General features: G+C 46.0%; 1 protein-coding gene across 3 annotated transcripts; it reads right to left on the reverse strand.

Annotated features, from left to right (window-relative positions):
- Positions 1–217: 217 nt before the first annotated feature.
- Positions 218–26,126, reverse strand: CCNK (cyclin K). 3 transcript variants are annotated; one of them, XM_041758666.1, is made up of 11 exons: positions 26,014–26,126; positions 15,978–16,226; positions 15,429–15,510; positions 13,941–14,072; positions 10,122–10,227; positions 9,582–9,639; positions 8,477–8,646; positions 7,883–8,154; positions 7,202–7,235; positions 4,185–4,256; positions 218–1,548 (listed from the first exon to the last, which is right to left on the reverse strand). In XM_041758666.1, exons 2-11 carry the CDS (start codon positions 16,172–16,174, stop codon positions 953–955), a joined length of 1,719 nt encoding a protein of 572 aa, XP_041614600.1. In that variant the 5' UTR covers positions 16,175–16,226; positions 26,014–26,126; the 3' UTR covers positions 218–952. The 3 variants fall into 3 exon arrangements, with proteins under 3 accessions (XP_041614600.1, XP_041614598.1, XP_041614599.1); XM_041758664.1 differs by having other exon boundaries at positions 218–1,578; XM_041758665.1 differs by having other exon boundaries at positions 218–1,578; positions 25,951–26,035.
- Between the last annotated feature and the right edge of the window lie 134 nt (positions 26,127–26,260).

Genomic DNA, 26,260 nt, shown 5'->3' on the forward strand with positions numbered 1-26,260 from the left:
GCACAGGGTGCGGGGGGGGGGGGGTCGCCCGCCAAGGTTGGACCCACAGGGGCACCGCCCTGGGAGACGTGGGGTCCGGTGTGGGGGCTGCGAGGCCAGTGTCCCTCTGTCTGCCCCTCGGCCCTCAGGGCCAGGGAGGAGCTACCTCTGGACTTGACATCCTAGGGCTGCTAAAGACCCCGGGGCCCCCCCTCCTGTGCGGAAGAAACAAAAGGAGTTTCAGAATGGGTTTTATTTGGATAATTGACCGAAGGAGCTGCGTCTGTAACCAAGATGGAGTTCACAGTATGTTGTTACATTCACACTTAAAAAATATATCTCTATGTACAGGGATTTGCAAATTGATGTAAACATTCATTACTTTCTAAGTACATTTCTCCCCTTCTCTCTGGAGGAAAAAGAACACAGTCGTCCAACAAGGCAACCCCTTCAAAATAAGTTTAATACAAAGGATGTAAATATCTAAATCAAAAAAGTGGTTCGTCTGACCTACTGGGTGTCGGGAGAGAACGTCACAGAATGAAAGTGAGGACAACAGCTTGACTTCAGATGGAACTGGACTATTTGAAATGGCGTTTCCAGGAAAAATAGGCACTGATTTCTAGAAGGAAATTCACTCCTTACTGAAGCTATTTCTTGAGCCAATATGGCTGGTTAACGTCTTCACTAGTACAATAACCCAGCGCGGGGCTGTCTGTCGCCACCCGCTACCACCAAGCGCGAGGGAGGCTGGAAACCGGCACTGCCCAGGCTACACCGAAGCCGCTGGCCCCATTCTCCAGAATGGTCGTGGAGGACGACCTCCCTGATTTCATCTCAGGGTCCAGTCTGTTTCTTCCCATACTGCAACTGTCTAGTATTATATAAGGTACCCTGCTGCTTACCCACTTAAACTACTCTTCAAGTTGATTAGAAAAACTTTAAAAAACCAAGGGAAAGAAAAGGCATCGCGTTATCTCATCCAGGCTGCCCGCCCCAGCCCCCCAACTGGAGGCATACCGGGTGGGGGGATGGGTGGGGGCACGGGTGGCTGTCCTCCAGGGGGGACAGCCGGAGGGGGGTAGCTGGCCGGTGGCAGGCCCAGGCCTGGAGGAGGGTGAGGGGGCACTGCATGGGTGGGGGGCAGGCGTGGGGGTGGGGGTGGGAAGTTGGGGTTGTAGGTGGGGGGAGGAGGGGGATAGCCAGGAGTGGGGGGAGGAATGGCAGGAGGGGGGAAGGAGGCTGGTGGAGGGGGCACTGGGGGAGGGGGTGGGTTGGGGGGGTAGACGTGTGGGTGGTAGGGCAGGTGCGCTGGAGGGCCATAGGCTGGGGGCAGGGCACCATACGAGGGGCCCTCGGTCTTCATCATGGACTGCAGGCTCTGGTAGCCCTCTCCAGACATGTAGGAGCTGGTGGTAGACATCCCGGTCATGTAGCTGGAGGGCGGCGGCGGCGGCGGCCGGTGTGGCAGCGGTGGTGGCTGGTGCACGGGGGCCGGGTGGGCCGGAGGAGGAATCTGGACTTTGGGGAGGTCACTGGCATCCACGGGGCCCGGTGGCTCCGCCTCGCCTAAGGGGGCAGAGAGGGGAGGCTTCCGGTCTGTAGAGGAAAAACAAGTCACTGCCCGGCCCTGGGGTGGCTCCCGGGGCTGCCTGTGTGGGGACACGTCCACTGACTTCCTCAGGGTGGGGAGAGCCCAAGCCATGAGCTCCCACAGCAGTTCTCATGTGCCCCCCCTGGTTCCCGGCCCCCAGTGCAGGGCTGGTGAGGCTGCTGCTTTTCCACCAGGGCCGACTTCCCAGAGGAACAGTAAGCAGTGGTCACCTTTGAGGCCAGTGCCTGATGCCATCACAGAGGTCCCCTTTCCCCCCAGCACGGCCGGGTCTCCCTCCCTCAGTCCTCACCGCACTAGCCAAGGCCGTGCCTGCAGTGCATGGAGCCCCTTCTTCCTGCCTGTCTCTAGAGCCTGAGGCCAGGGTCATGTCACCTTAACTGTCTGCAGCACTGGCATCAAGCACAAAGCCTGAGAGCTGCTCAACATTTAAAAAAATAATGAACAAGTCTCTGACGTTCCTGATGTGGTCGTGAAGGAGCAATTCTGGTTTTAGTCTACTACAGAGAAATGAGAGGAGACCCCCCCCAGTGTACTCCCAGAAAGCACCGCTGAGCCTCCGGTGCTGCCCTCCCACGGTACTTCCCAGTGCGGCCCCTGCCCGCTTTGTCCACAGCCCCACCTCACACGTTTTCATCTAAGATTCCCCCTCTGCATTCATGGTCAGACACCTGGAAAATGACACTGGGGACATCGCACCAGGGATGGCCAATCATGGAGAAAGTGCATCTTTAGGATTCCTAAGGCAGCCCAGAAGTCAAAGGCAAGTCCTAGGAGCCAAGATCTCTGGTGGAAAAGTGAGGCCATCGAAAGGGGTTTCTGGTCTCCCAGCACTTCACTCTGTTGTGCCCCCTGGAGCGCCAAGCAGCCCTGACTGTGCACACATGGACATGCAATGTGCCCAGGGGTCCCCTCACTGCTCCCACCAAGTGAGCAAGAGCAGAACTTCCGGCCAGCTAGGCCATCTTTCAACAAGAGCCAAGGCCCTGGGGCTCAGCCTGAACTGACCAGCACGCCCACCCAGGTCAGAAGGTCCGACATGCCTATGGGGAAACCTGTTTGGGCTCCAGGGCAGGGCTGGGGGCCGATGGTGCCAGAAGCTGACTAGACAGCACAGTCTGAGCTTGAGGCCTGTGGACAAAAGTGCCAAGCACCTTGAATTCTTCCTGTGTGCTACTGCACGGCTGCCTGGGTCCACACTTTCCCGTCTGAGACGTCACTTCCCGTCACCTACAACTCCGCGGTCTCTCCAGGCACCTGTGGGGCCCTCTTCATCTTCGCTTTGGCACCCGCCACTGCCAGCCGCCCTCCAACATCCCTGGTGACCTAAGTGCCTCTGCTTCCTGTGTCTCATTAGAAACTGCTTCTAGCTCTTCTCCAAACTGGAGACTCCTGCTGCCTCGCCAAACCTTCTTTCCATCTGTCTCCCGTCTGCCACAGGCCCCTCTGCTGGAGTGAGCTCCTGTGACCTGGCCTCTGCTTCCACCTCTGCCTTCAGGCACCGTGGCTGCCAGACTCCAGACTCCACTCTTCCTCCGACGGCAGCCCTTCTAGCAGCCTAGCCAGCTCACCCCCTGGCACCGGTGCCTTCACCCTTCCTGCCCGCTGCCCATGTGGGGAGCTCCCTATGTTCTGCTGGGCTCCTGACACCACACATGGGCCACGTGTGCGCTGGGCTCCCCAGGACACCACACCTCTTCTCCGCACACCCTCGGGGCACAGGAGCTGGGGGATCTGTGCTTGCTTACAGAGGAGATGCTACATAAATCCTCAAATGATCCACTGCAGGTGTCTTTTTAAGCACGCTTCGTACTGGATTGGGGACTGTAGGATTTATCCCAAAATAGAAAATGAGTCCTCTGTTTCCCCAAAGCTTATAAAGTGCCATGACTGACCAGAAGCAAAAAGAAATGTAATGGGTGGTACCCTAGCCACAGGTACATGCTAGGGGCCTAAGCACGAGTTACAGAGCAGGTCAGGATGGCCCAGCAGCCCTCAGACCACACGCTACTCCTGCCCACCCTAGCTTCCTGCTCCATCTTCTAGAACGCTGCCCCAGGGAGACAAGGCTATATTCCTTACGATGCTTTTCCACTTTTACGTGAGGCCAAGGAAGCTTTGCAGCTCCCTGTGCGCCTGTCGAGAACTTGTCACAGTTTCATTTATTCTCCACTTGACTCCGGGCAACTGCTTATTCTTCAGAACATACTCACTCTCCTGCCACTAGGAAGCAGGTGTGACCGAGTCTGGGCTCTTAAGATCTACAGCAATCCTGCCAGGTCAATGTTCATAAATTGTCAGGGCTTTGTTTCACTAAAACTGATTCTATGTTTATTTATCCTGCATAGTTTGGCATTTCTGCACATGAGAGGCCATAGAATATCCAGATATACTTGGAATTTATAACATCCTCAAAATACCTGGTTTGTGAAAAACACAATTTTTGGAAACATCTTTGGTCATTACCTTCTTTTAAAATTTTGGCTACCGAGTCTCCCTTGTATAAACTTGTCCCCAGGCCTTCCCGAGTCTACCCTTCGAAAAAGCAGAGGGAAAAGGTGGCACTTCCACTCTGCTTTCAGTGGACACTTACCTGGAGGTGGGTGGGCCGGAGGCAATGGAGGGTGAGTGGTCTCAATTTTGGGGATTTTAGGTGGTGGTGGTTCTAGAAAGGAAAAAGGAAAAGTAGTTTTTGAAAAGCAATCATACTTCCTCATGCGAATAAACATGTCATAGAAGAAAAAAAAGGAAAATGTACCATTCAGGAATTTCTTTGGGGAAAAAGAACTGATATGACAAGGCTTTAGGGAACTTAAGAGAGGCCTCAGCTAAACCATTAGGAGCTAATCCTTTCATGAGACCCAGAGAGGTCTAACAAACGCCCCCCACCCCCACCCTAAATAGAACAACCTGCTGGCTTCTTACGGCTGTTTCCGCATCTACCCACCTTCCTTGATGACCCTCGCAAATAAGACCTTTCACTGAAAGAAGAAAGGACCAGCAGAGTACTGTCTCCGTTACCTATCGGGTGGGGGGCGGTGTTTCTACCACGTCCACTGGACTAGAACACAGTCACAGTCACCCCAGCCGGAGGGCTCACGGGAGAAACCTCCACCTTTGGATTCCTAATTAGGCACATTTTAAGTCTGTTTTCTTCCTTACAAAAGTGCTCCCACTGGTGGCAGGAGAGACCTAGAGGCTGGGAGCTGGCATAAAAGCAAACAGGACATTAGGGGCAGAGCACACAGCCCACCCCTTGGGGTCTGGTGGCTGCAGACAACCAGCATCCACAGGGACACCACTAAGCCAAGACGGGCTACACCAAACCGGGTATCTTGTGTTTATGAGGGTGCAGAGTGTGCACATGTAACCGAAAAAGAACTCCCGTCTTTGTGCTTGCTTGTGTGTTTGACCCTTTCTCCAGAAATTCACTTTATTCTGGCTTGTCCACTGCTCTGATCGGACACTACTCTAGTGTCGCTGAGCCTTTCCTGCTTTCCTCTGTCCCAAACAGGCTGAATTCAAAGTCCAGGGATATGTCTGTTTGTATCCTCTTCCTGGGGGACCAAATCCCCTCTCTCTAGGTGAATGAACTGTAAATCTATGCTTCTGGCTGCTTGTGCTCTCTCTCCTGAAGCCATGGCCTGACTTTCCAGCTCCACCCTAGACCCAGCAGCTCACAGGTTGCTTTCCCCATCTCTGCTGTGACTGCTGTCACAGTCCCTTCGCAGGCCGACCTGCGACCCTCTCCCAAGCAGAGCTGAAGTTCTTTAGGTCAGCACTGCCCCAAAGCGAAGAACCACACATGTGATTTTAAATTTTCTGGGAGTCACCTTAGAAAAAGGTGAATTAATTTAATATTTAACCTTATATATAAAAATCTGATTTCAGGGGCGCCTTGGTGGCTTAGTCGGTTGAGCATCTGCCTTCAGCTCAGGTCATGATCTCTCGGTCCTGGGACTGAACCCTACATCGGGCTCCCTGCTCAGCAGGGATCTGCTTCTCCCTCTACCCACCCCCCTGCTCCATGCGTGCTCACATGCTCTCTCAAATAAAATCTTTAAAAAAAATCTGATCATTTCAATGTGCAATCAACATAAAAATTAATCAACAAGCTCTTTTACCTTCTTTTTTCTTAGTAATGCTTGGAAATCTGGTCTGTATGCTGCACTAGCGATATGTGATGATTCTGGCTGGCGACACTTCCAGCGCTCAGAGCCCCCTGTAGCTAGTGGCATGTAGCACGCCGCCTGGTCAAGGCCCTATGGCAGGCTGTGTTCTGTGCCCTCTGTGGGCCATAAGCCACCACTCTGACTGCCCTTATCATGTCTCACCCAGATGCCTGCGAGCTCCTCCTCATTCCCAACCATCTGTCCTATTATTGCCACCATGAACCTTCTTCTAAAAGGAACTCAGACTTGGCCATTCTCCTGCTCCAACGTCTTCAGTGGCTCCCACTGCCTATGAAAAATCCACATTCCTCCACGTGGACTCCATGTGGCTCCAGTCACTCTCTCTGTCCATTAGAGGTCCTCCCTTTACCTCTTCACATTCTAGAAAGATCTCTTCTCCCTATGTTTCCAGCTCCTTTGCCCACATGCATCCTTCTACCTAGAGGACCAACCCCTCAGCTCAGTTCCAGGTGCTCAAAGGTCAGTCCTCTATCTAAGGTTACCACTGGCTTGTCTTTGCTTCGTATAGACGTACAGGTCTAGCACACCAGCTCAGCTCAACTGTATGTCCACATGGCAGGGAGCACAGCCCACTTCGGGGTCTCACACTTAAGTTTTTGCCCAGATGGAACAGAAAAAAAATTCACTTGTACTGAACTCATCACTTCTCCAAAGACCCTGAGAAAAATGTAGCTTTATTATAACTTGAAGATCTCACAACAATTTAATAAACCACTGAGTTCCTACCTTGGAACTAAGCAACAGAGAAACAGAAATGAGTAAACACTGTTGTGCCTTCAAAGAGTACAGCATGTCAGGGCCCATAACACAGGGACAAATGCTTCTAAATTTCTGTTCTGTAATCTTCCAGATTTTATTCACCCTTTCCATTTGTTTCCAATATAGAAACAAATCACAACCAACTTTGGGCTCTATAAAAACCCAAAACCAAAATCCAAGCAGTATTTAAAAGAGAACTGGCCTACACAAGCAGCAGGGCTGGGACATAGGGTGGTTCTCTGGGCAAGAGCACCACCTGTCACTGCCATCCCATCTGCCCTCCACTCTACCACTTGGTGATCAGGATGGGGACACTCAGACCCGTTACTGCCTACTGCGGTGAGCTGAACCAAACCTCTAGGAAGGATCCCTGCTGTCGTCCTCCTCTTACGTTCCTGATCACATTTGTATATCTGTTACTAAGTACATTTCTATTGCTCCTAAGCTTTTCGATAACTTTTGTCAGAATATAATCTAAAATTCAGTTAGGGGACTTTTCCTGGCAAGCAGGGTAAAGGTTTTGATGGGCTCTAAGGCTGAATCTTAAGGCCGATATAAATCTTGCAGAAACAAAGTTGACTAAGAATTTAAAGTTTTGATAAACAGATACTTGAGCTAAAAAAAAAACAAAAACAAAACCCTCAGAACAGAAAATTACCTGCTGCTTTGTTCTCTTCTTTGGGAGAAACAACCTGTAACAAAAGAAAATATACAACTGTTAACCAAGACCCCGGGGATAAGAAGAACTGATTATCTAAGAGCTATCCGCAGCAACAGAACACAGTTCCAGATGAAAATCAGTTTTGGCTCAGAGCTCCAGGGCAGACCAGGTACCTAAAAGACCACCTCTGCTTCCTGCTTCTTTCCTTTTCCCAGGTGAGATGGCACCACCAAGGATTTTCAATAGAGACACTAAGTCTCAAGCCCTTTAACACGCTGGCCTAAATCTAATGAACAGTTTGCTGACATGTGTTTCTCTCCCCCCCGCCATGGTTTCCTCTACTGACTGGAGTGCTGCTGTGGGGAGAAGTATTCACAAAAACCCAGTGTCACTCAGAGCACCAAACATGAAAAAACCAGAGACCGGAGATACTGAGGCCAGCACCCTGCTGGTCGGGGCGGCAGGGACAATGGAGCCCTCCTAGCTCCTAGGGGCTCCCCTCCTTTGACCAAAGTAGTTCTCAAGCTCCCCATGGACACGTAGCTAGATGGCGAGGCTGGGGACCCCAGCTCAGGGTCCTTCACCAGCCCTCAGAAGAGGGACCATGCTCTGGTGTGGTGTTGATCCTGGCCCCCACCCGGAGTGCTGGCGGCTTCTAGGGCTGCCTGGCCCACTCACCACGGCTCGCTTCGCTGGGCGGGGAGGACTGGGCTGCGGGGACGGCTTCTTGGGCTGTGGGGCCTGCTGCGGTGGGGGCTGTGGAGCGGGTGGCTGCGAGTCCTTCTGTGGTGGCTGGGGCGGGTCGGAGCCTTGAGCTGGCTGGGGCGGTGGCACTTGTGGCACTTGCGGTGTAGACTGGAGAGGTGGGGGCTGCTGCAGCTGGTGGGGTGTGTGATGAGGCATCTGTTGTTTTCCTTGTGAGTAAAGATCCAGGATTTGGTGGCAGATGTCTGAATGATGGGCAACAATTACATTTGTCACAAATTGGTACTTAAAGTAAATGTGCTTAGGAAAAAAAAAAAAGCCTATTTCCTAACTTTAGGCTACAATTCCCCTACAGGGACGGGTAAGTGGGGATCACATCTGCAAATCCCCCAAACTATTGCGCACAGCGTGGACAGAGTGGATGTTATGAGAGAACTGAATTAAAGGTGCTTCTGAAGAACGACTTACATTTACTTCCACGGAGACATCTATTCTCAGGACTCGAGGCTAACAGGGAAGAGTCCCCTAAACACAGAATACCCTCAGGAAAGCCCAGCATGCCAGTACCTTCCAGAACATCCACAGGGACGTCCTGCACAAACTGCTCCCACCATCTCCTATACATGGGTTTGGAGGTCCATTCTTGTATTTCAAATTTGCATAAACGTCCTGCGAGATACATCACTGCCACTGCTATGATCTCTGGCTCCCACTGTAGTGACAAGGTCGTGCAGAGACTAGTTCAACAAGAAAAAGGGGTGACGTGACTTGGAGAAACAGCCATGTTACCCAATGCATAGAGATGAGATGCCACATCTAGATGTTGGCTTGCTTATTCCTCCTTGAATGACCAAATAAAGAATTAGAAATAAAAGCAGCAAGTTTTAAGTCTCCTAAAGGTACCAAAATAAATAACTTTAGCCATAGTTACAAACTTGTTCCTTCAAGAACCAGAATGCTGGCACATTCAAAAATTGCTATGTCATGAAACACAAATGAACATAGCTTATGTTCTTCAGATTGCTGAAATCCTCATCACTGAATTGTGCTTTCAAATGACAGCAGCTCCACACATAGGCCTTCCATCCCCATAGAGCCCCTCGTTAGATCCCAGGCTCAAAGAACGGCAAAGCCCTAAAACCATTACAAGGATGTATTATTTGGGCAGAACCAAATGAGTTCTAAGTATCTTGTCAAAATTCTCTGGTTTATTGTTTTGGACTATGTTTTTTTAAACTGGTGATGACATTTTAGCTTCTTCTTCTTCTTCTTCTTTTTTTAAGATTTTATTTATTCATGAGAGAGAGAGAGAGAGAGAGACAGACAGACAGACACACAGGCAGAGGGAGAAGCAGGCCCCATGCAGGAAGCCTGATGTGGGACTCAATCCCGGGACTCCAGGATCATGCCCTGGGCCGAAGGCAGGCACTAAACTGCTGAGCCACCCAGGGATCCCCGACATTTTAGCTTCTTATATCAAGACATGGCAGGGCATCCCTCTGCTGGGAAGCAGACTTCCTGGATGTTGGCCCCAGCTCTGCCATTAACTGGCTCCTCAAGCTGGGTGAGTCAGAGTCCTCGATATGAAATAGGGAATCTAGATTGAATGACCGACCCATAGTCCCTGCCTATTTTAAAAAGTATAATCAGATCAACATTTGAACACACGTACCTGTCATTTACAAACGTCCATGCCATTTGAACCAACTTTTGAATTTTGTTTTTATCACCTAGAAACAGGAAGAAAAAGGTAATTTAGTAGTAATAGAGTGCATAAAAAGCAGCATTTCTCTAAAGTCCACTGTGTGCCCAGCACCATCCCAAAACACTGCAGTCGGCTGCCGCCCAGGAACTGAGGACAGACGGGTGGGTCTAAGTCCCATCTCTATTCTCTTCCCACGTGACCTGTGCTGAAGCACCGTTTACGGGAAGCCTGCTCCAAGGCGGATTTTATTAGGCTATTTAAAAAATCCTGACTCATTTTCCTGCCTCCTATCACTTGGCAAACGGATGACAGAATGTGTCTATAGCTGACAGGAAGCAGTACTAACAGCTTCAATACTGGGCTGTCTGGGCACCCTGTGTCCCAGGCACACTCACACATCCAACTCTCCTGCTTTCCTCTTTCTAGAAGCATAATCTGAGCACCATCAAATCATTATAAATAAGACTTGATTTCACAATGAAGAGTTAAGTAACTTTCCCCCCTTACCTTTGAGTTGTTTGGCATACTTGAGGAGAAACTGGTATGGATGTTCCACCTGTAAATCAAACTTTATGGTCTGGAGTAGGATTCTCTCTAGAACCATCACTTCTTCCTAAAAATAAAACCACCAATGTTGGGATATGATTCCACTCACAGGTCTGTAGCCACATTCAACAGTGAGCTTTCTCACTTCCTCTCTTCTAGCTCTATTATGGCAACTTTTTCATTCCTTTTCTACTCTGCCCTCCCAGGCTTTCACCTTGCTCAGAGTCAAGGAGAAATTCTGAAAACTAAAAAGTGGAAGACAAAACAATCGGTTGGTATTTTAAAAATATTGGAAACATTCTTAGAAATTTATTTTTAAAACTTTTATTTTTTAAAGTCATCTCTACACCCAGCGTGGGACTCAAATCCATGACCCTGAGATCAAGAGTTGTAAGCTTCCCTGACTGAGCTGGCCAGGTGCCCCAGAAATGTCATTACTAATAGACCTTTACTTTGTAGAGAATTTAACGTGACTGTAGTTTCTTTCCAGACCTCCATCAAAAAAAGCACTCCTTCAGGAATTTCCACTGAAAACTTTAAGCAAATAAGCAATGACGATGATGCAGACTCACACAAACTCTCAGTACCTGCTCGATATGTACATACATAGCATGTGTGTTTAAATCTTTACCTGAAATAGTCTGTTCCAACATCATTTCCAGAATACATCATCATTTTCTTTTACTAAACCACATCCTAACCTGTCAACACACACAAAATCTTTTCTGATCACTGATCTGTCTTGTCCCAGGATTGAAGGGATGTAACGTTTAGAAGGGAGTGTGCAATCATTATCTTTCTGTACTTCTGCATGTCTCCCCACTACCTAATTTTTGAGTATAATTTCCATTTTCTTGTTTTCCAGGAGACAGTTTTCCTTCAGTCTGAAGGACTTAGCTCCTTACACGGGCCACTGGTGGAGGTTGTGGGATAGCACCTGAGTGTGTGCTTGGGCTAGATCATGACCCGAGCTGAAATCAAGAGTTGGACGCCTGACTGACTAAGCCCCTGGGTGCCCCTCCAATAATGAGCTTCTTGATGGCTTTGTCCTTGGACACACAATAGGTGCTGCTGGTGTAGTGAAGAGGTTGCACGTGGCCAGGGTGTTTTTTGGCATGACACTGTTCCTTCCTCTGTTGGTCATCTTGGCAGCGGGACTTGTGGGAGTCCCCCATACCTCACTGTCCTATCATTTTACTTAGTATCAGGCCAGAAGAAAAGAAAGCTGTTGACATTCTGGTTGGGAACTTCCTGTATCATAGGGCAATTTAGGGAAAACAGAGATTTTTACCTTTGAATCTTCCTCTCAAACATTTATTGGAATTTTTTCATTCCTTCAGTGGTTTTAAGTTCCTTCCCCCACCTCCCATGATCTCCAGTTTCTTACAAGGCTTAATTCCGGACATTTTATTTTACTGTTGCTATGGTAAATGGACCCCACCCCCCCAACGTCCTTCCAGGGTGTCTTGAACTAGTTAACATCCATGAATGGGTACTTCAAGACTCCAGCCTCTGTGCAGCCTGACTGCACCTAGCACTTAAAGACAATGACTTGTTTACACCATGGAAGACAGGGCTGTTGGAGGCCGGAAATCCCATATCTAACAGGTGAATGAATCCATTAACTGCAGAAAGAGAAGACATGCTGGGAACAGGCTTCACGCTGAGGTCTGGCCTCACTTTGCAGAACATGGATCATTCTCTCATGATGAGTGATTCCAACCAGCATGGCAGGACTAAGATCCTTCTACCTCAGCGCTGCCAGCACTCTCTCAGGAAAGCTTTCCATGATCTCAGAAAGTTCCCCATGATATTAAAAAACCTGCTAACACTGGCGTGTTTTTGTCTGGTTTTGGCACTTCCTGTTTCCCAGGAGTTTCACCATGACTTTTCAATGTAGGAACAGTCTTCTAACCAAGTGCACCTACAGGTTTTGAGGCTGTGGCCCGTATTGTATTACAGGATAGCTCAAGGCCCAGGCTCCCTTTGTGTTTCAAATATTCAAGTAATGGGGTAATTATAGGTCTGTGTGCAAGCATCATTCCTCAGGGAACCTTCCCTCAGCCCCACAACTCTTGTCTGGGGGACCTGTCCAGGTTCCCAGGCTGAATGCCCTCACTGCACCTTTAAATAATCTTTTTATAGCATTCATCACAGCTCATAATCAGATAGTTATAGGATTATTTGATTAAAATCTATCCCAACTCCACTATAAAATCCATGAGAATGGCAAAGGCCATGACTGTTCTGCCACCTGTTTTAGGTCTAGAGTCTCACACAGTGGTGGCTGGAGTATCTGTTGAACATACGAGTAATTAATGTAATGGGGGGGGGGGGAGGCACACACAGTTAAAGCAAAGCTCATAAAGGCAAAAAAGTCCCACATGATTCATGATCTTTTCCCTAATTGCTTACAATGCCTCCCCCAAATAACTGCCCTGCTCGCTGTCCTCTCTGGCAAGGGAAATGTCTTCCACAGTGACTTCACTGTGCTTTCCTTTGGCCCCTGTACTCCAGATTATTTCTAGGAAGACTGCACATGATAGAAAGGAGGGGCAGGCTGGACCCTGCAGTAAAAGTCTGAATAGTATGCCCATCCCCCCCTTCCTATCATCTGGGGCACTGGAGCTGCAGAACCTGTACCTCACTGTGCCCGACTGGGTCTCAGTTTCCTGATCTGAAGGTATAGTGGGTAAAGGGGTAGATAAAGGTAAAAGGGGACTTCTCCAAAGGCACTCTAGGATAACACACACCCAAAGGCACTCTAGGATAACACACACCAGTGCGGTGCCATATGCCCATAACACATTCCTACAACTGTCTCCTACTATGTAAAAATCAGACACCCACAGGTATTCTATTAAATTGCATTCTGATCACCGTTAGCATGAATTCCTAATTGACTCACATTTTTAGAAACAGGTGAACGGGTTTATAAATCAGTTTAAGAAACAGAGTTACCCATGTTGACAATACTTATAAAGTTAGTATTCATCGTAAATACAACATATACAAAAGCATTCTGGGCCTCTGTTACCTCCTTGAAGCATGAAGGAGAACGAACATGTTTTATTTACACACATAAACACTGCTTGGCAGACAGAGGTGTCTACTGTAGCGGGCAGTAGCAGCAAGGGAGGAAAAGCAAGACTGTGGACAGTGCCGAACTCCCCTGCCCTCATTAGTTCTTCTCTACTTGTGCTTTTGAGTTTGTCATTCATTCAAGTAGCTGTTGAGTGCCTACTCCACCCAGCCCCTGTACAAGGTGCCAGGGAAAAACAGACATGGTTTCTGCTCTCACAGATCTTGTAGTTGAGAAGACCAGAGCTCTTTGTGTGATGATCTGATTAAAATCTATCTCACCACCAGCTGTGATCAATGTTGTGAAGCATGCAGGTGCCACAAGGATTACAATGGGGGGGGGGGGGGACTTGACCCTGACAAGAATCAGGGGTGGAGGAAAGCTGCCAGAAGCTGGCTGGCGCCGTGGCCCTGCCATCTCCGCTGAACTGCTTCTCAGTCTAGGAGTGCTAATGGTGAGGAGAGGATTTCTGCTCATATCCACTGTGCTAGGGCCCCTGAAAGTACTCAGAATGAGGGAGTGATATGCATTAGCAAGTGTATGCCACGTTATCTTCCTTCCTCTGACAGAAGCAAGTACAAGTACCTTCTGCATAGGAGGGCTCAGGGGACTGGCAGACACGGAGGCCACACAAGGAGCTTTAACACCATGCTACCACGAGGAATCAAGATTTGAAGGCAGGAAGTTAAGATTCTTACCTTTGGATCATCTCCAAACTGGCCAAATTGTACATCATTTAATAAACTACGAGCTGTTTTGATGATATCTTTACATTTTTTTGGCGTTTCTTCTACTTTCCCAGCCAGAAAGAGACAACAAGCTCCTGTCACCTACAAGGGAGACAAAATTTCTTGAGATACTGTTAACAAAACTCATGGAGAAACAGAAGCAAGGATTTTGGGTCTTCCCAATTTGGCTTCATAAATTATTTAAAATTTAATTTTCTAAAGAAAATGTCATGTGAAAAAAGTAGATGCCAGAAAGGAAAAGAATCATAGGAACACATTTTCTTTTTACATTGCAAACTTAATAATGGCTCCTTGAACAGTGAGCTTTGCTGCAGAAAAAGAGCACAATTAGGTGCCCGTCCTGTGGACTCCATCTCCTACACCTTCTCCCCCTGGTGCAGCTGTCTGGACCCACATGCAGTGCCTGTATCACTGGCCTTCTCACTGCTTGGCCTCTGCCCGCCTCCTTGGCGCAGCCCTCTCTCCATGGGACCCCAAGGGCAGTAGGCATCAGATGGGGCACCAAGCTGATTCTGCCACAGGCTTCTTCCTCTAGAACTTCACAAATCAGTATGTAAGACATGTGTACAACACTAAGTAAATCTTAAACAAGAGGAAGGATCCCCAACAGGTGAATTTCCTAGTAAGTCTCCTGTCATCTTCCTTATGAAACCCTTGGACAACTTCACAATATACCTACTAACGTCAGATTTCCCTGATCCAGCATTCAAGGCTCACCATGGGCCGATCCAGCTTACTTTTCCACCATTCCTGCCACATGGACTCCCTGGCTGGGCTGACACTGAATAGTGCGCTTCCATGTGTCTCTGCTCACACCAGCTTCTGTCGGACTAACTGCTCTGCCTCATTGCAGCATGTCTAAGCCCTGCTCGCAGCCAAGGCTTAGCTGCCTGCTGGCAACTCCTCGGGGCATTTTCCCTGATCCCTTTAGGAGGTATTACTCTACCCTCTGAATGCTCCAGCCTGCTTTCCTTACCTCTCCTACGGCTTCACTGACCATGTGCTCTGTACGTGTCATCCCCTCTATCCTGGCTACTCAAGGCACGTTCCCTGTCTGACTCTCCCAAAGAGTGTAAGACATACGGCATGTTTAAGGAGTAACTGAAGAATAAGTGATTTGGCATAAAGAACTTCTCTTCCATTCTGGCCTTTTTTTGGGTCTCAATTATAAGCCCAAATTTATCATGTGAAAGGTAAGGAAGTAAATTCCACACGGTGCAATATGATTATGATCATGCACAGTGGCCTAAATAAAAAAAGACTTGAATATAGTTAATTGGAAAAAACAAAAATTCAAAATTGACTGCTTATAGATAGCCATGTATTATTATAAATATACTTTCTGGAAAATAGAATAAAGAGAGACTATAATCAGTCCACTAAACTGTGAAAACAACAACATGTGATAGAGAATTATAACAAAATTCAAATACTTACATATCTTGGGAATTGCTTGAAGGAATGAAACATGTAGAAGCGATGAAAATAAATTATTCCAGTTGCTAGGGTATCATAGTGTCTGTTGTTCTGGTTAAGGACTTTACTGAGAATTGTTACAGGTTATGCTATTAGTTAAATGAGGAAAAATAAAGACAAACAATAACAACAAAATCTGTAGTTAAGAGGGGAAGGGGATCTCAGGGTATCAGAACTCAGACATGAGAATTAGCAAATTGAAGTTTACACTTGTAACAAGGCAGGGCTCTACCACTCTTTAGACACACTTCAACTATGATCACAAAACACTTGTTTTCCTCCTGATGGTCACTCACTCAACGGCTAACTCTACACATTTAAATGAAAACAGAAACAAACAGAAAACCTCTGAAGAGCCAAACAAATAAACAACATTTAAATAAAAATATTTAAGAGCCGTTTCAGTACAGAGATAGTACTATATATTTTGTCTACAGTATCTGATTTAATTCTTGGTGCTGCTGGTGGTGGGGGTCCTATTTATAACGATTCCAAGGGGATTCAGGATACAATCCCAAACGTGTGCCCACATCAAAGATGAATCGAGCCCCCTCTCGGCGATACCGGGCCTCAGTGGCTGGATCGAGTCCCTCCAGCTGTGAGGGTGTATGAGCCAAGTCTTTCTTATCCCAGTACCAACATGGTTTTGTGTGGTCCAGGTTTGCTGAGGTTACTGAAGGGCTTGAATTTTCTTTATTCTCCTTCATTTATTGAAGTAGACTTGTTCTTTCCAAAAGATTTTCTGAAAATGTTAGAATCCTAAGAGAAAGAGAAGCAGCAGCAAAGTTGGAAAGGAATGTTCTGTATTAAACAATCTCGATCATTATAAACAGTCTACAGTCACAGATTACACTTGATTTCGGATCAAAATTTCCCTGAGAGGCAACACTACTGATTGATACTAGCTTAGGTTCACCTCCAAAGCCAATTCAACACTTAAGTGACTGAGACGATAATCTCAAATTTCATGGTAGCTTAAAAGGAAGAGGATTTCCGTCTCCCATTCCTTTCTGCCTTTCTTCAGTAGAGTTAATCCCTTGCATTGGTCTACATCCCAACCTTCAGTAAAACCCAGGCCTGTCCTAACCCCTTGCAAAGACTTATGCTCCAAAATTATCCATCTTTTCCATTCAGCACTCAATCAAAATTTCATTTTGTTTTACTTCGTTTCACTCAGAGAAGCCACCAGATCGGATGAATTCCCACCTGCACGAGAGTCATTGAACTGAGTAGTATAAATCTGGTATGCATGCTGTGATTCTGAGGGAAAGAGTGGAGGGAGGTGGTCCACAAGGGAAGAAGGGAGCTCCTTTAACGTGTTCTAGTTTTTCTCCTCCTCTTCTTTTTTTCTTTCAGAATAAAGAGATTTTCTAAAGCATCATGTTGGGGTGCCTGGGTGGCTTAGTCAGTTAAGTGTCTGGCTTTTGATTTCATCTCAAGTTGTGATCTCAGGGTTGTGAAATCCAGCCCCGTGAGGGGCTCCACATTCAACAGGGAGTCGCCTTGAAATTCTTTCCCTCTGCCCCTCACTCCGCTTGCATACTCCCACACATGCAGGCAAGCATGCGCTCCACTTTCTCTCAAATGGATCTTTTTTAAAAAATGTAAGTGATGTTGAGAAAATTAAATAAAAAACAAGGACTCTCATCTAGAGGCCACTGGAATATATACTGTAAACTTGATTAGGAACAGCAATTTTCAAATCGTTCAGCAAAAGGATTTTTTTTTTTTCCAGCAAAAGGATTTTATTTTTTATTTTATTTTATTTTTTTTTTATTTTTTTATTTTTTAAATTTTTTTTTTTTAATTTTATTTATTTATGATAGGCACACAGTGAGAGAGAGAGAAGCAGAGACACAGGCAGAGGGAGAAGCAGGCTCCATGCACCGGGAGCCCGACGTGGGACTCGATCCCGGGTCTCCAGGATCGCGCCCTGGGCCAAAGGCAGGCGCCAAACCGCGGCGCCACCCAGGGATCCCGGCAAAAGGATTTTAAAGAGGCAGCCAGAACCAGGCTGGTCTGGTTAGCAAGAAAATGGCAGTTCTCTAACTAAATTCTAGGTCAGAGGCTCAGTTAATCTGGGAGCCTAACCTGTTCTTTGTGCCACTTCGTTTCTGGTGGGAAAGGTGATGTGGCAAGGCTGAGGGCATCCCTCCTCCTCCTTGCTCCTAGGGGCCCTAAAAATCTGATCTTTCCTCCAAAAGGAAGAAACTAAGTACTAGGAGAAAAGCAATCTTCTTCCAACTAATTTGTACTTGTGTGTATGACAGAACTGGGCAATGACTGGGGGTTGGGCAGGGTAGTTACCTAAAGCCTAGGTAAACATGGGAAGCACGCAATCAGGTGCTCAGTAAAATATGAAGAGTTCATAGTCAGATGTCATACTGAGACACACATTTCTCAACTCTCAGTTGGCAGAAAATCTAAAAGCGTGACTATACGCTCTGTTGGCAAGGCCAGTGAGAAGCAGGCGATCTCATATAGTGCTGGTGGGAATACAACTCTCAGAGGGGAATTTGGCAATATTCAACAAAATTACATATGCATTTGCTCTTTTACTTAGTAATCCCACTTCGAAGAATCCACTCTGAAAATACCATTACGAGTATGAAACAACGCATGCACAGGATTATTCATGAAAACGGCATTTATAATAGCAAAAACTGTAAACAACTCAAACATCCCTCAATAGGGCACTGGTTGAATAAAATACAGTTAATGTTAACATTAATGGTGTACCATGCAGGTATAAAACAAACCTGAAAAAGACCTTTAAGTACCAGTAAGGAGACGTTTCCGGGATCAGCTAGATGCAGGCTACTGCACACAGTAAACAAAGCGTCCTGATAGGGAACACAGAACAGAATGGAAACCACAGGGATGGGAACAATACTTCTCTGGGTATACCTTTTTACTCAGCTTTGCCTTTTTAAGAAACTTTTATTTGAAAATAATTGTAGGTTTACAGGAGAGTTGTAAAGACAAGAGATAATTCTTGTATACACTTCACTCTGCTTCCTCCAACGTTAACATCTCACACAGCCACCATACATTTACTAAAACTAAGACATTAATTTTGGTACATTATCAACCACAGCCTTGAAAACTCAAATTTTGAGTTTTCCCAAAAATCCCTTTTCTGTTCCGGGATCTAATCCAGGATGCCACACTGCACTTAGGAGCCATATTTCCTGAGTATTTTCTAGTAACAGTTTCTCAGTCTTTCCTGGTTTTTCATGAGCTCGCCAGTCTTGAAGAGTAGTAGGCAGACTGAAATGTCTGGTTTAGGTGTGTCTGATATTTTCCCAAGAACAGACTGGAGTTCTGGGGAAGACTGCCATGAGCTGAAGCGTCCTTCACCTCATCTCACCTCAGATATCAGAACAACTTCCTGATGCTGCTGCTGCTGCTGCTATGAACCACGAGCACTGGGTAAAGACGGGATCGTACCCAGCTTCTCACTGAAGTCATTATTTTTTCCTTGCCATTTTCTATTCCTTACAAATGAATCACAAGGTATAGCCCACTCTCGAGGGCAGGGAATTAGGCAACATCTTCCAAGGCTACATCTCCTGGAATAAGTATCAAAGAATGTGGGGACATAGGTTTATAATCACCATAGTGATTAGTAAGCATTTTGAAGAAAATATTTTGCAATGCAAAATACTAAGCAAATTACCTGTTTTTCTCCTTAAAGGCTCACCCATTAATTTTAGCATTCATTGGAGGATCTTGCCTGCAAGAACAATTACTGTGGTGTTCTGATCGTGACTTTCTATTTCCTTCCTTCTTTCAACATTATTTGGATTTCTTTTATATGAAAAGACCTGTTCCTTCTCCCTCATTTATTTATCTGAGTATAGACTCAATATTGTTTTATTCTTGGAGTTTTAATAAAATATTATCATTATTTATTTTGTTGCCCAAACTATTCAGCTATAGCCAACTAGAAGCAGCTCTTTCAAGGTTGGCTCGGGAATTCTTCTGTTACTTTGACTTTCAAATCATGTAAATATTTAACACACTCATGAACTTAACTAAAAAAAAAAAAAAAAAAAAAGCAAATCCTCAAACTCAAAATAAACCCAGTGTACAGCAAACAGGAAACATAACTACACAGAAAACTATTATATGTAATTCCTGATCTTATTCCATTCTGAGATATATTCTAAGGACTAAAGAATTGCCAAGGTATCTTAAACTTCTCCAGTATTGCTTTTTTGTACTGGTGTTAATGTTGTTAACATAACAGTGTTGCATAAGCACTGTAAAACCATTTGTGTGCATGTGTGTATTGTAGGACAAAGCAAAGACATATAAATGTTAATGTTAGGAATCAAATTTTCATTTCAAATGAAACATATACACACAAGATCAAAGGTTAAGGAAAACCTATGTTACATTTTAATTGAAAATATCAAAATAAATCATGGTTAAAAAAATATATATATACATATTTATCCTAGCACTGTCCACTGCAAGTATCTAGAAGCAATGACACTCCCATAATCAGGAATAAATCAGAGCCCACATCTTAGCCTCTAAAGGGATCCAGGTCTGGGATGCCTGGGTGGCTCAGTGGTTGAGCATCTGCCTTTGGTTCAGGGCGTGATTCCAGGGACTTAATTTTTTTAGAGAGAATAACAACATTGTGATTATATATGAAAACAACTATTCTCAGGCTTCAGTGTTTAGTTAGGGGTAAAGTATCATGATGTCTGTAACTTACTATCAAATGGTTCCGCTAAAACACAGGCTCACACAGTAAAGGTGGTAAAATGTTAACATGTGCACTGTCCAGGCCACAGGTAAACTAGCAGTCTGTGTACTCTTATTTCACTTCATAAAAAGTGGGGGACTCAGATAAGACTGCTTATCAGACCAGGTCCTCCTTATCCCCTCTGGATTAGAATCTCTCAGCAGCCAAGGAATGCTTGCTTATAATTTTTATAAACTCAAACAATGTGTAATTGCATTACAGCATACAAAAAGAAAATTTCAAGTGTATGCCTTACTAATTTTACAAAGTGAACACTTGTGTCACACCATCCCTCTGAGAAGCAGAGTATTATGAACATCCTGAAGGTTTTCCTCACTCCTCTTCTAATCACAATACCCAAAGATGACCACTACCTTGACTTCTACTCCTAGCAACTAGTTCGCAGGTTTCTGAAGGACTGTGGAATGTATGTCACCCTGTTACAACTGCTTTCTTTTCCTCAACGTTATGTTTGTGGGGTTTATCCTTGTTGTTGCATAAAGCACTATTCATTCATTCACTCTGGTTTTCAACCAGGGGCAAATCTTTCCTCCATGGGCATTTGTCAACATCTGGAGACAGTTTTGGTTGCTAAATTGCCTTCCTGGAAGATGCCAGGAATGTTGCTGCACATTCTAAAAGGCACAGAACAATGTTCCACAGGAAATTAACTGGTCCAAAACATCAACAGTGTTGAAGTTGAGAAACTCTGTTGTACATATTCTATTCTATGAATAAAACACAATTTACATATCCAATCTGCTGTGAATGGACATTTGAGATATTTCTGGTTTTTCAATATTAATAATAGTAACCAACACTCATGTACATTCTTGTGGAGCAGGAAGCAACCTGCTAATTGGCTGAGGGAATCAATATCTCAAAATATCTGTAATTTATTCAAGGGATACTAGTTGGGAGTATATACTTTAAGATACACTAGCCCAACAGTTCTGCATGTAGTTATTCATTCAAATATTTAGAGTATTTACTAATGAGGCAGGCCTCAATGACATGGCAGGAAAAGAGACACAGGGTCTGTACCTACTAGAAGCCTGTGTTCTAGTGGTAGAGACAAAGAGAAACAAATGTTGCTACTTGCCAAGGGGTGGGGAGTGCCTTGAAAAATAATAAGGCATGGTAAGGGGAGAGAGGGATGAGGTAGGGGCTGTCTGGAGATTTGCAGGAGGAAGACCAGTTAGGAGACTATAGTAGGTGCTCAGGTAATGCCTAATGAGGGCTTGTCCCCACAAGATGGAATTGAGTAAAGAAAAGGCATCACAACTGGCTGTGAGGAAAAAATGTGGCAACAGATGATTGCAAGTTTGTATGCCTGAAGTAATTTTTTAATATTAAGTTTTTTTAATATTATAATTTTTTAACATTAAGAAGAAAAATAGGAAGAGAGTTAGTTCTGATGGGGGGACCTGGGGCAGGAAGAAAAATTTTGGTTCCAAAAATACTACATTTGAAGAATCTGTAAGACATTTGTGTGGAAATACCCCATCAGACAGATAAACAGGACTGCTGAACTCTGGAAGGGACAAATCTATTTGGGATTCATCTACACTAAATTGACAACTAAAATCATGGCGACAGGTCGAGGGCTGGAGAGTGAAAAAAGATAGGGTCTGGGGACAGAACTTAAAAAAGCAGAAGAAATCACCAAAGGAAAGAAAGGGAAAGAATGGTGAGAGAGGTGGGAAATTTGCAACTTTATAACTGCAAGACAAATCAAGGGATACTGGCTGTAAGCCAGATGTGGTAGTCGACAGTGACAAATGCTAAAGAAACATTAAAAAGCCAAGAATTAAGGAAAGGTGACTTTGGTGACTATTTCTTTCAGACAGCAAAAGTCCACTGTAGTAATGGCTGCGCAACTGTGTACTAAAGATGACTGCTTGCATACTATTTCAAATGGGTGATTTGTATGGTATGAGAACCATCGCAACAGAGCAGACTCATGCACATGTGCAAACAGCAGAATCTTTGCAAAAGCAGAGTGGGGCAGAAGGAAGACTACAAGGGCCAAGGAATGAATAAGTTATGAAACAGGTTATTCTCATTTATAGCACAAAGGAGAAGGAAGGATGTCTGAAAGCAAGAAGGGAAGGAGCCACCAGAGGCTGAATAAGCTACCAGAGGTTCACTGGCCAAGGGATCATAAAAAGCAAAGTTAAAAAAGTTAACCTCAGGAAGAAAGCCCTTTCTTTGAGACACAGGAAAGGAAAAGTTTGGATTTTTTTGGGGGGGAAAAATCATTTAAGGAGGAGGAAATAAATAAATAAATCCTAAAACTCCCCCCGGGAAGTAAAGTGCCAAGAGACCTGCTGAGATGACAGGGGCAGAGTGAGGAAAGGGTTAGGACCCAGTGCAGGTCAAACAGAAATGAAAGACAACCCTAGACCCCAGTGGATAAGCCACAAACACACTCATGCCTGTTCTGCCTTGCTGTCAGTGGCCAAACTCCATGCTAATGATGCAGCGTAGGTGCCTTTAGACTCAGGCCAAACCAACAATACATGAAAGGAAGGGAAAATAAATGTACACAAATTCAGTCCTCTGAATCATTCATCCCCCTGGAACAGTTCCTATCTCAGTTCTATAGACCTGTTCCCTATTTACTCTATTTTTTCACAAGACCCTGAAGTTATAGGTTTTTTTCATTAGCAGCTCATGATTACTATGAAAGAGAGAGGTTTATGAGCTCCACAAAGTAAAAATCTCTCAATAAACAAGCAGCCTGTCAAAGCGTTTTAGCAACACCTTTCAGGAATGTGCTTTGGCTATATAATTTTACATGATGAAAGAATAAATGCATTTTCACATTTAGAATTATGGACACTTACGAGTTGGAAAGAACAGTAAAGGTCACTACTCAATTTTCTCACCAAATATGGAAATTCTCTGTAAGTAACAGTAATACCTGATCACCAACTAACCGTCATTTGGACACGTTGATTAATGGGACATTAATCGTTTACCAGGCAGCCAATGGCATTGCTGGGTATGAAGAACTAGTGTTCATCTTAATTCTTTATGAGTCTCACATTGATTTTTCTACAACAACACTCTGAAGCTACCTTGCTCCCTAAGCCTTTAAAATACCTTTCTGTTATCTGATTGCCTTTCAAATATGTGAAGACAATTTTTCCATTCCTTTCTCTTCTCCAGGGTAAACAAACATCTCTATTTTCTCAAGATGGTTTTTAGTGTTTCAAGATAACCCTTAAACATTAACAACCAAAATGGAAAACAGCACTTTTTATATGACCTTCGCAAATGGGCAAAGGGAGATTACTAATACTCAGCACCGTGCCCACTGAAACGCAGCATGCCTGCAAGCTGTATTTTCTTATCCTCACAATTTATCACGATGAAAATAGAATCAAAGAGACATGAAGCAACTTGTCTAATTCACAAAGGCCGTAAATGGCAGAGCCACAATTTTTCATTAGACAAAGATACTGTTTTCTCTCAATCTGGGGACGATTCTATACTTTGCCTTCACATATGGAATATTACATCCTAGAATCCTTTTTTTTCAAGTCAGGTCTTTCTTATCTCAAATACAGGTAATTGAGTTTTTGTAAATTCAACCTGGCCAATGTACATCTTGTTAGTTTTGGCCTATTGCTTCAACCTTTAAGAATTCTTTACAGCTACAGGCTTTGAGTGCATTTATTAACTTGAGAAGCATGCCTCACATATCTAAAGTTGGTAATAAGAGAGTGCTAACCAGAGTAAGGGCAAGACCAGAGCCCTGTAACTCCTCTGAAGACCTCTCTTCAGGCTGATGTCAACCCATTAATCAACATTTTGGGTTCAGTAATTTGAATGGATGCAAGCCCATCCAAACAGACCTTACCCAGTGTACATTTATCTCATGTCTACGAGGATACAAAGAGAGATTATATTCAGCGTCCTCGGGAAACCTGAACGGACCCATGTCTAGCAATCCCTCTTTCACCACCAAGGTATAGTAAACTTCCAAGGAAAGTAATTAGATGTGTATCACCTGGCTTTTTTAGGTTAAAACTCTGCCAATTTGAGGGAATGAGTTTTCCTTTCCCAAGTATTCACAAACTCTCTCTCTCTTTTTTTTTTTTTTTTGCTCTCCCAACAAGATTCTGAAATAGATGAACAAGCTCTAGCATCCAAGAGCCATCCATCTAACTGCTCTCTGCAAATACTGAGACATTCACCAGACTTAGTCTTCTATAATTAACTGGTTTTTTGGATTCCTCAAAACCTATGAACAACAGTTGTACAATTCTGCCGGCAAGTACTCTGATATATCATTTATCTGACCCTCAAAATATGAACTGGATTTAACCCAATTTAACATTCTTTATAGTATTCTCAATTACCTTGAACTTAATTCCTTTTGTTTGTCCTTACCTAGTTTTTAGAGAAAGCAAACAAAACTTTTTTTTTTTTTTTGCCCCTCAGTGAACTCAATGCTTTTGGACATTATTACCTCCTGAAATAAGGTAGTTCATTTAGCAGGCCACAACTATGACCAGCTTCTTTATGACATTCAATTTCAGAAGAGGTATTTAAGTACCTCATTAGCAACTAGAACGTTTATAGTGCCTGTTGGCCCAAACCACATTTTCAAAATGAAATAAACAAACGTTAACCATGTTTTAAGCAAGGGTCAACAAAAAAGATGACCTGATATGCATAAACAACGCACCACACTAGGATCAAAATGAGACAGCCCCCCCCCCCCCCCAAATCAGACACCAAGAGCCGTCACTCTGAAGTAAACCACAGTCCTGGACAGCTCCTACGTTTATAGTGAAGACTATTTATTTAACAGGCAAGCATCGTGAGGACACTAACGATCTTAACCGAGACGTCTATCAGCACCACCCCTACTGCCATCGTTCGGCGATCCGGGAGGCTCCCTCTGCTCACGCCGTGTTCCGGGGGCCGAGGATGCGCAGCTCCCCGAGGGGCTCTCATTCTGGCACCGTCACGCACACGAACCTTTAAACGTGCGCTCACAGCTTGGAAGGCGCCACGCTCGGTACCTCTGAAGAGCCATTTAGAGCGTCATCGAGCTTAACCAACACGTAAGACCACCGACCTCAAATCCTTGCTCCTGGAAGTCGTGCCTATCCCCTCCGATGATTTAGCGATTTTCGCTCGGGCTTAACGGGCAATGGTAAAACCTGGGGAGCGTTACCGACCATGCCAGGCGCTGGCAACAGCCTCAGACCTTCCAAACGAGCTCTAGACTCCCGCCTCGGGCTTGCTGGAAGAAAACGACGAATTCTTTCCGGCGACGAACCAAGCGACCCGCGGAAGCGCCTGCTCCCTGCTCCCAGTCCCACCCCGCTACACGGCTCCTCGCGCCCCGAAGTCGCAGGAGCCCAGGTGTGGGCTAACACCCGGAGCTCCGGGGTTGCCCACGACAGGGGCCCGCACGCTGCGGGGCGCCCGGGCAGACGCGGGCAGCCACGGAAGCCCCCGCCGCGCCCCCGCCCCCCACCTGCTACCGAGTCCCTCACTGCGAGCAGCGCCGCCTGTGCTCAGGGTCCGCGCCGGCCTCCCCGCCCCGCGCCGCGCCCGTGGGTCTGTCTCGGTCCCTCTCCCGAAGCCCGTCCCGCAGCTCCGCCGTCGCCCGCTAACTTCGATTTGCGCCGCGGATAGCGGGGCGAGGCGGAATCCGGCGAGAGAGAGACTCCGCCGAGGCGTGGACGCGGGGATCCATACCCTACTCCGACCTCCAAGGAAGCGGAGGTGAGCGGCGCTGCCCGCGGTCCGGGGTTCACTCACCCCTCGCCTCAGGTAAGCCCCCTTTAGCGACGTCCCTCCTCGCCGACCGCGGCCATCTTGGACATGGAATGTCGGGGAAGCTTCGTCATCACGCCGCGACCCGGCGCGGCCCCGCCCCGCCCCCCTCCCCTCCCGGCGGTTCAGCTCGGCTTCCTCCCCAGCCATTGGTCCTGAGGCCAGCGCGGTCTCGGCCCCCGCCAGCTGCGCGGCCACAATTGGCTGCGCCGCGCCCACGCCGGGCGCTGAT

This window comes from Vulpes lagopus, chromosome 6 (assembly GCF_018345385.1).
Source record: "Vulpes lagopus strain Blue_001 chromosome 6, ASM1834538v1, whole genome shotgun sequence".
Lineage (NCBI taxonomy): Eukaryota > Metazoa > Chordata > Mammalia > Carnivora > Canidae > Vulpes > Vulpes lagopus.

Coding starts and splice junctions, on each gene's coding strand:
- CCNK (XM_041758664.1), bottom strand. CDS start 16,174: ATGAAGGAGAATAAAGAAAATTCAAGCCCTTCAGTAACCTCAGCAAAC. Junction 10,228..13,940: donor AGTTTGGAGATGATCCAAAG/GTAAGAATCTTA, acceptor TTTTATTTTTAG/GAAGAAGTGATGGTTCTAGA. Junction 9,640..10,121: donor GTATGCCAAACAACTCAAAG/GTAAGGGGGGAA, acceptor TCCTGTTTCTAG/GTGATAAAAACAAAATTCAA.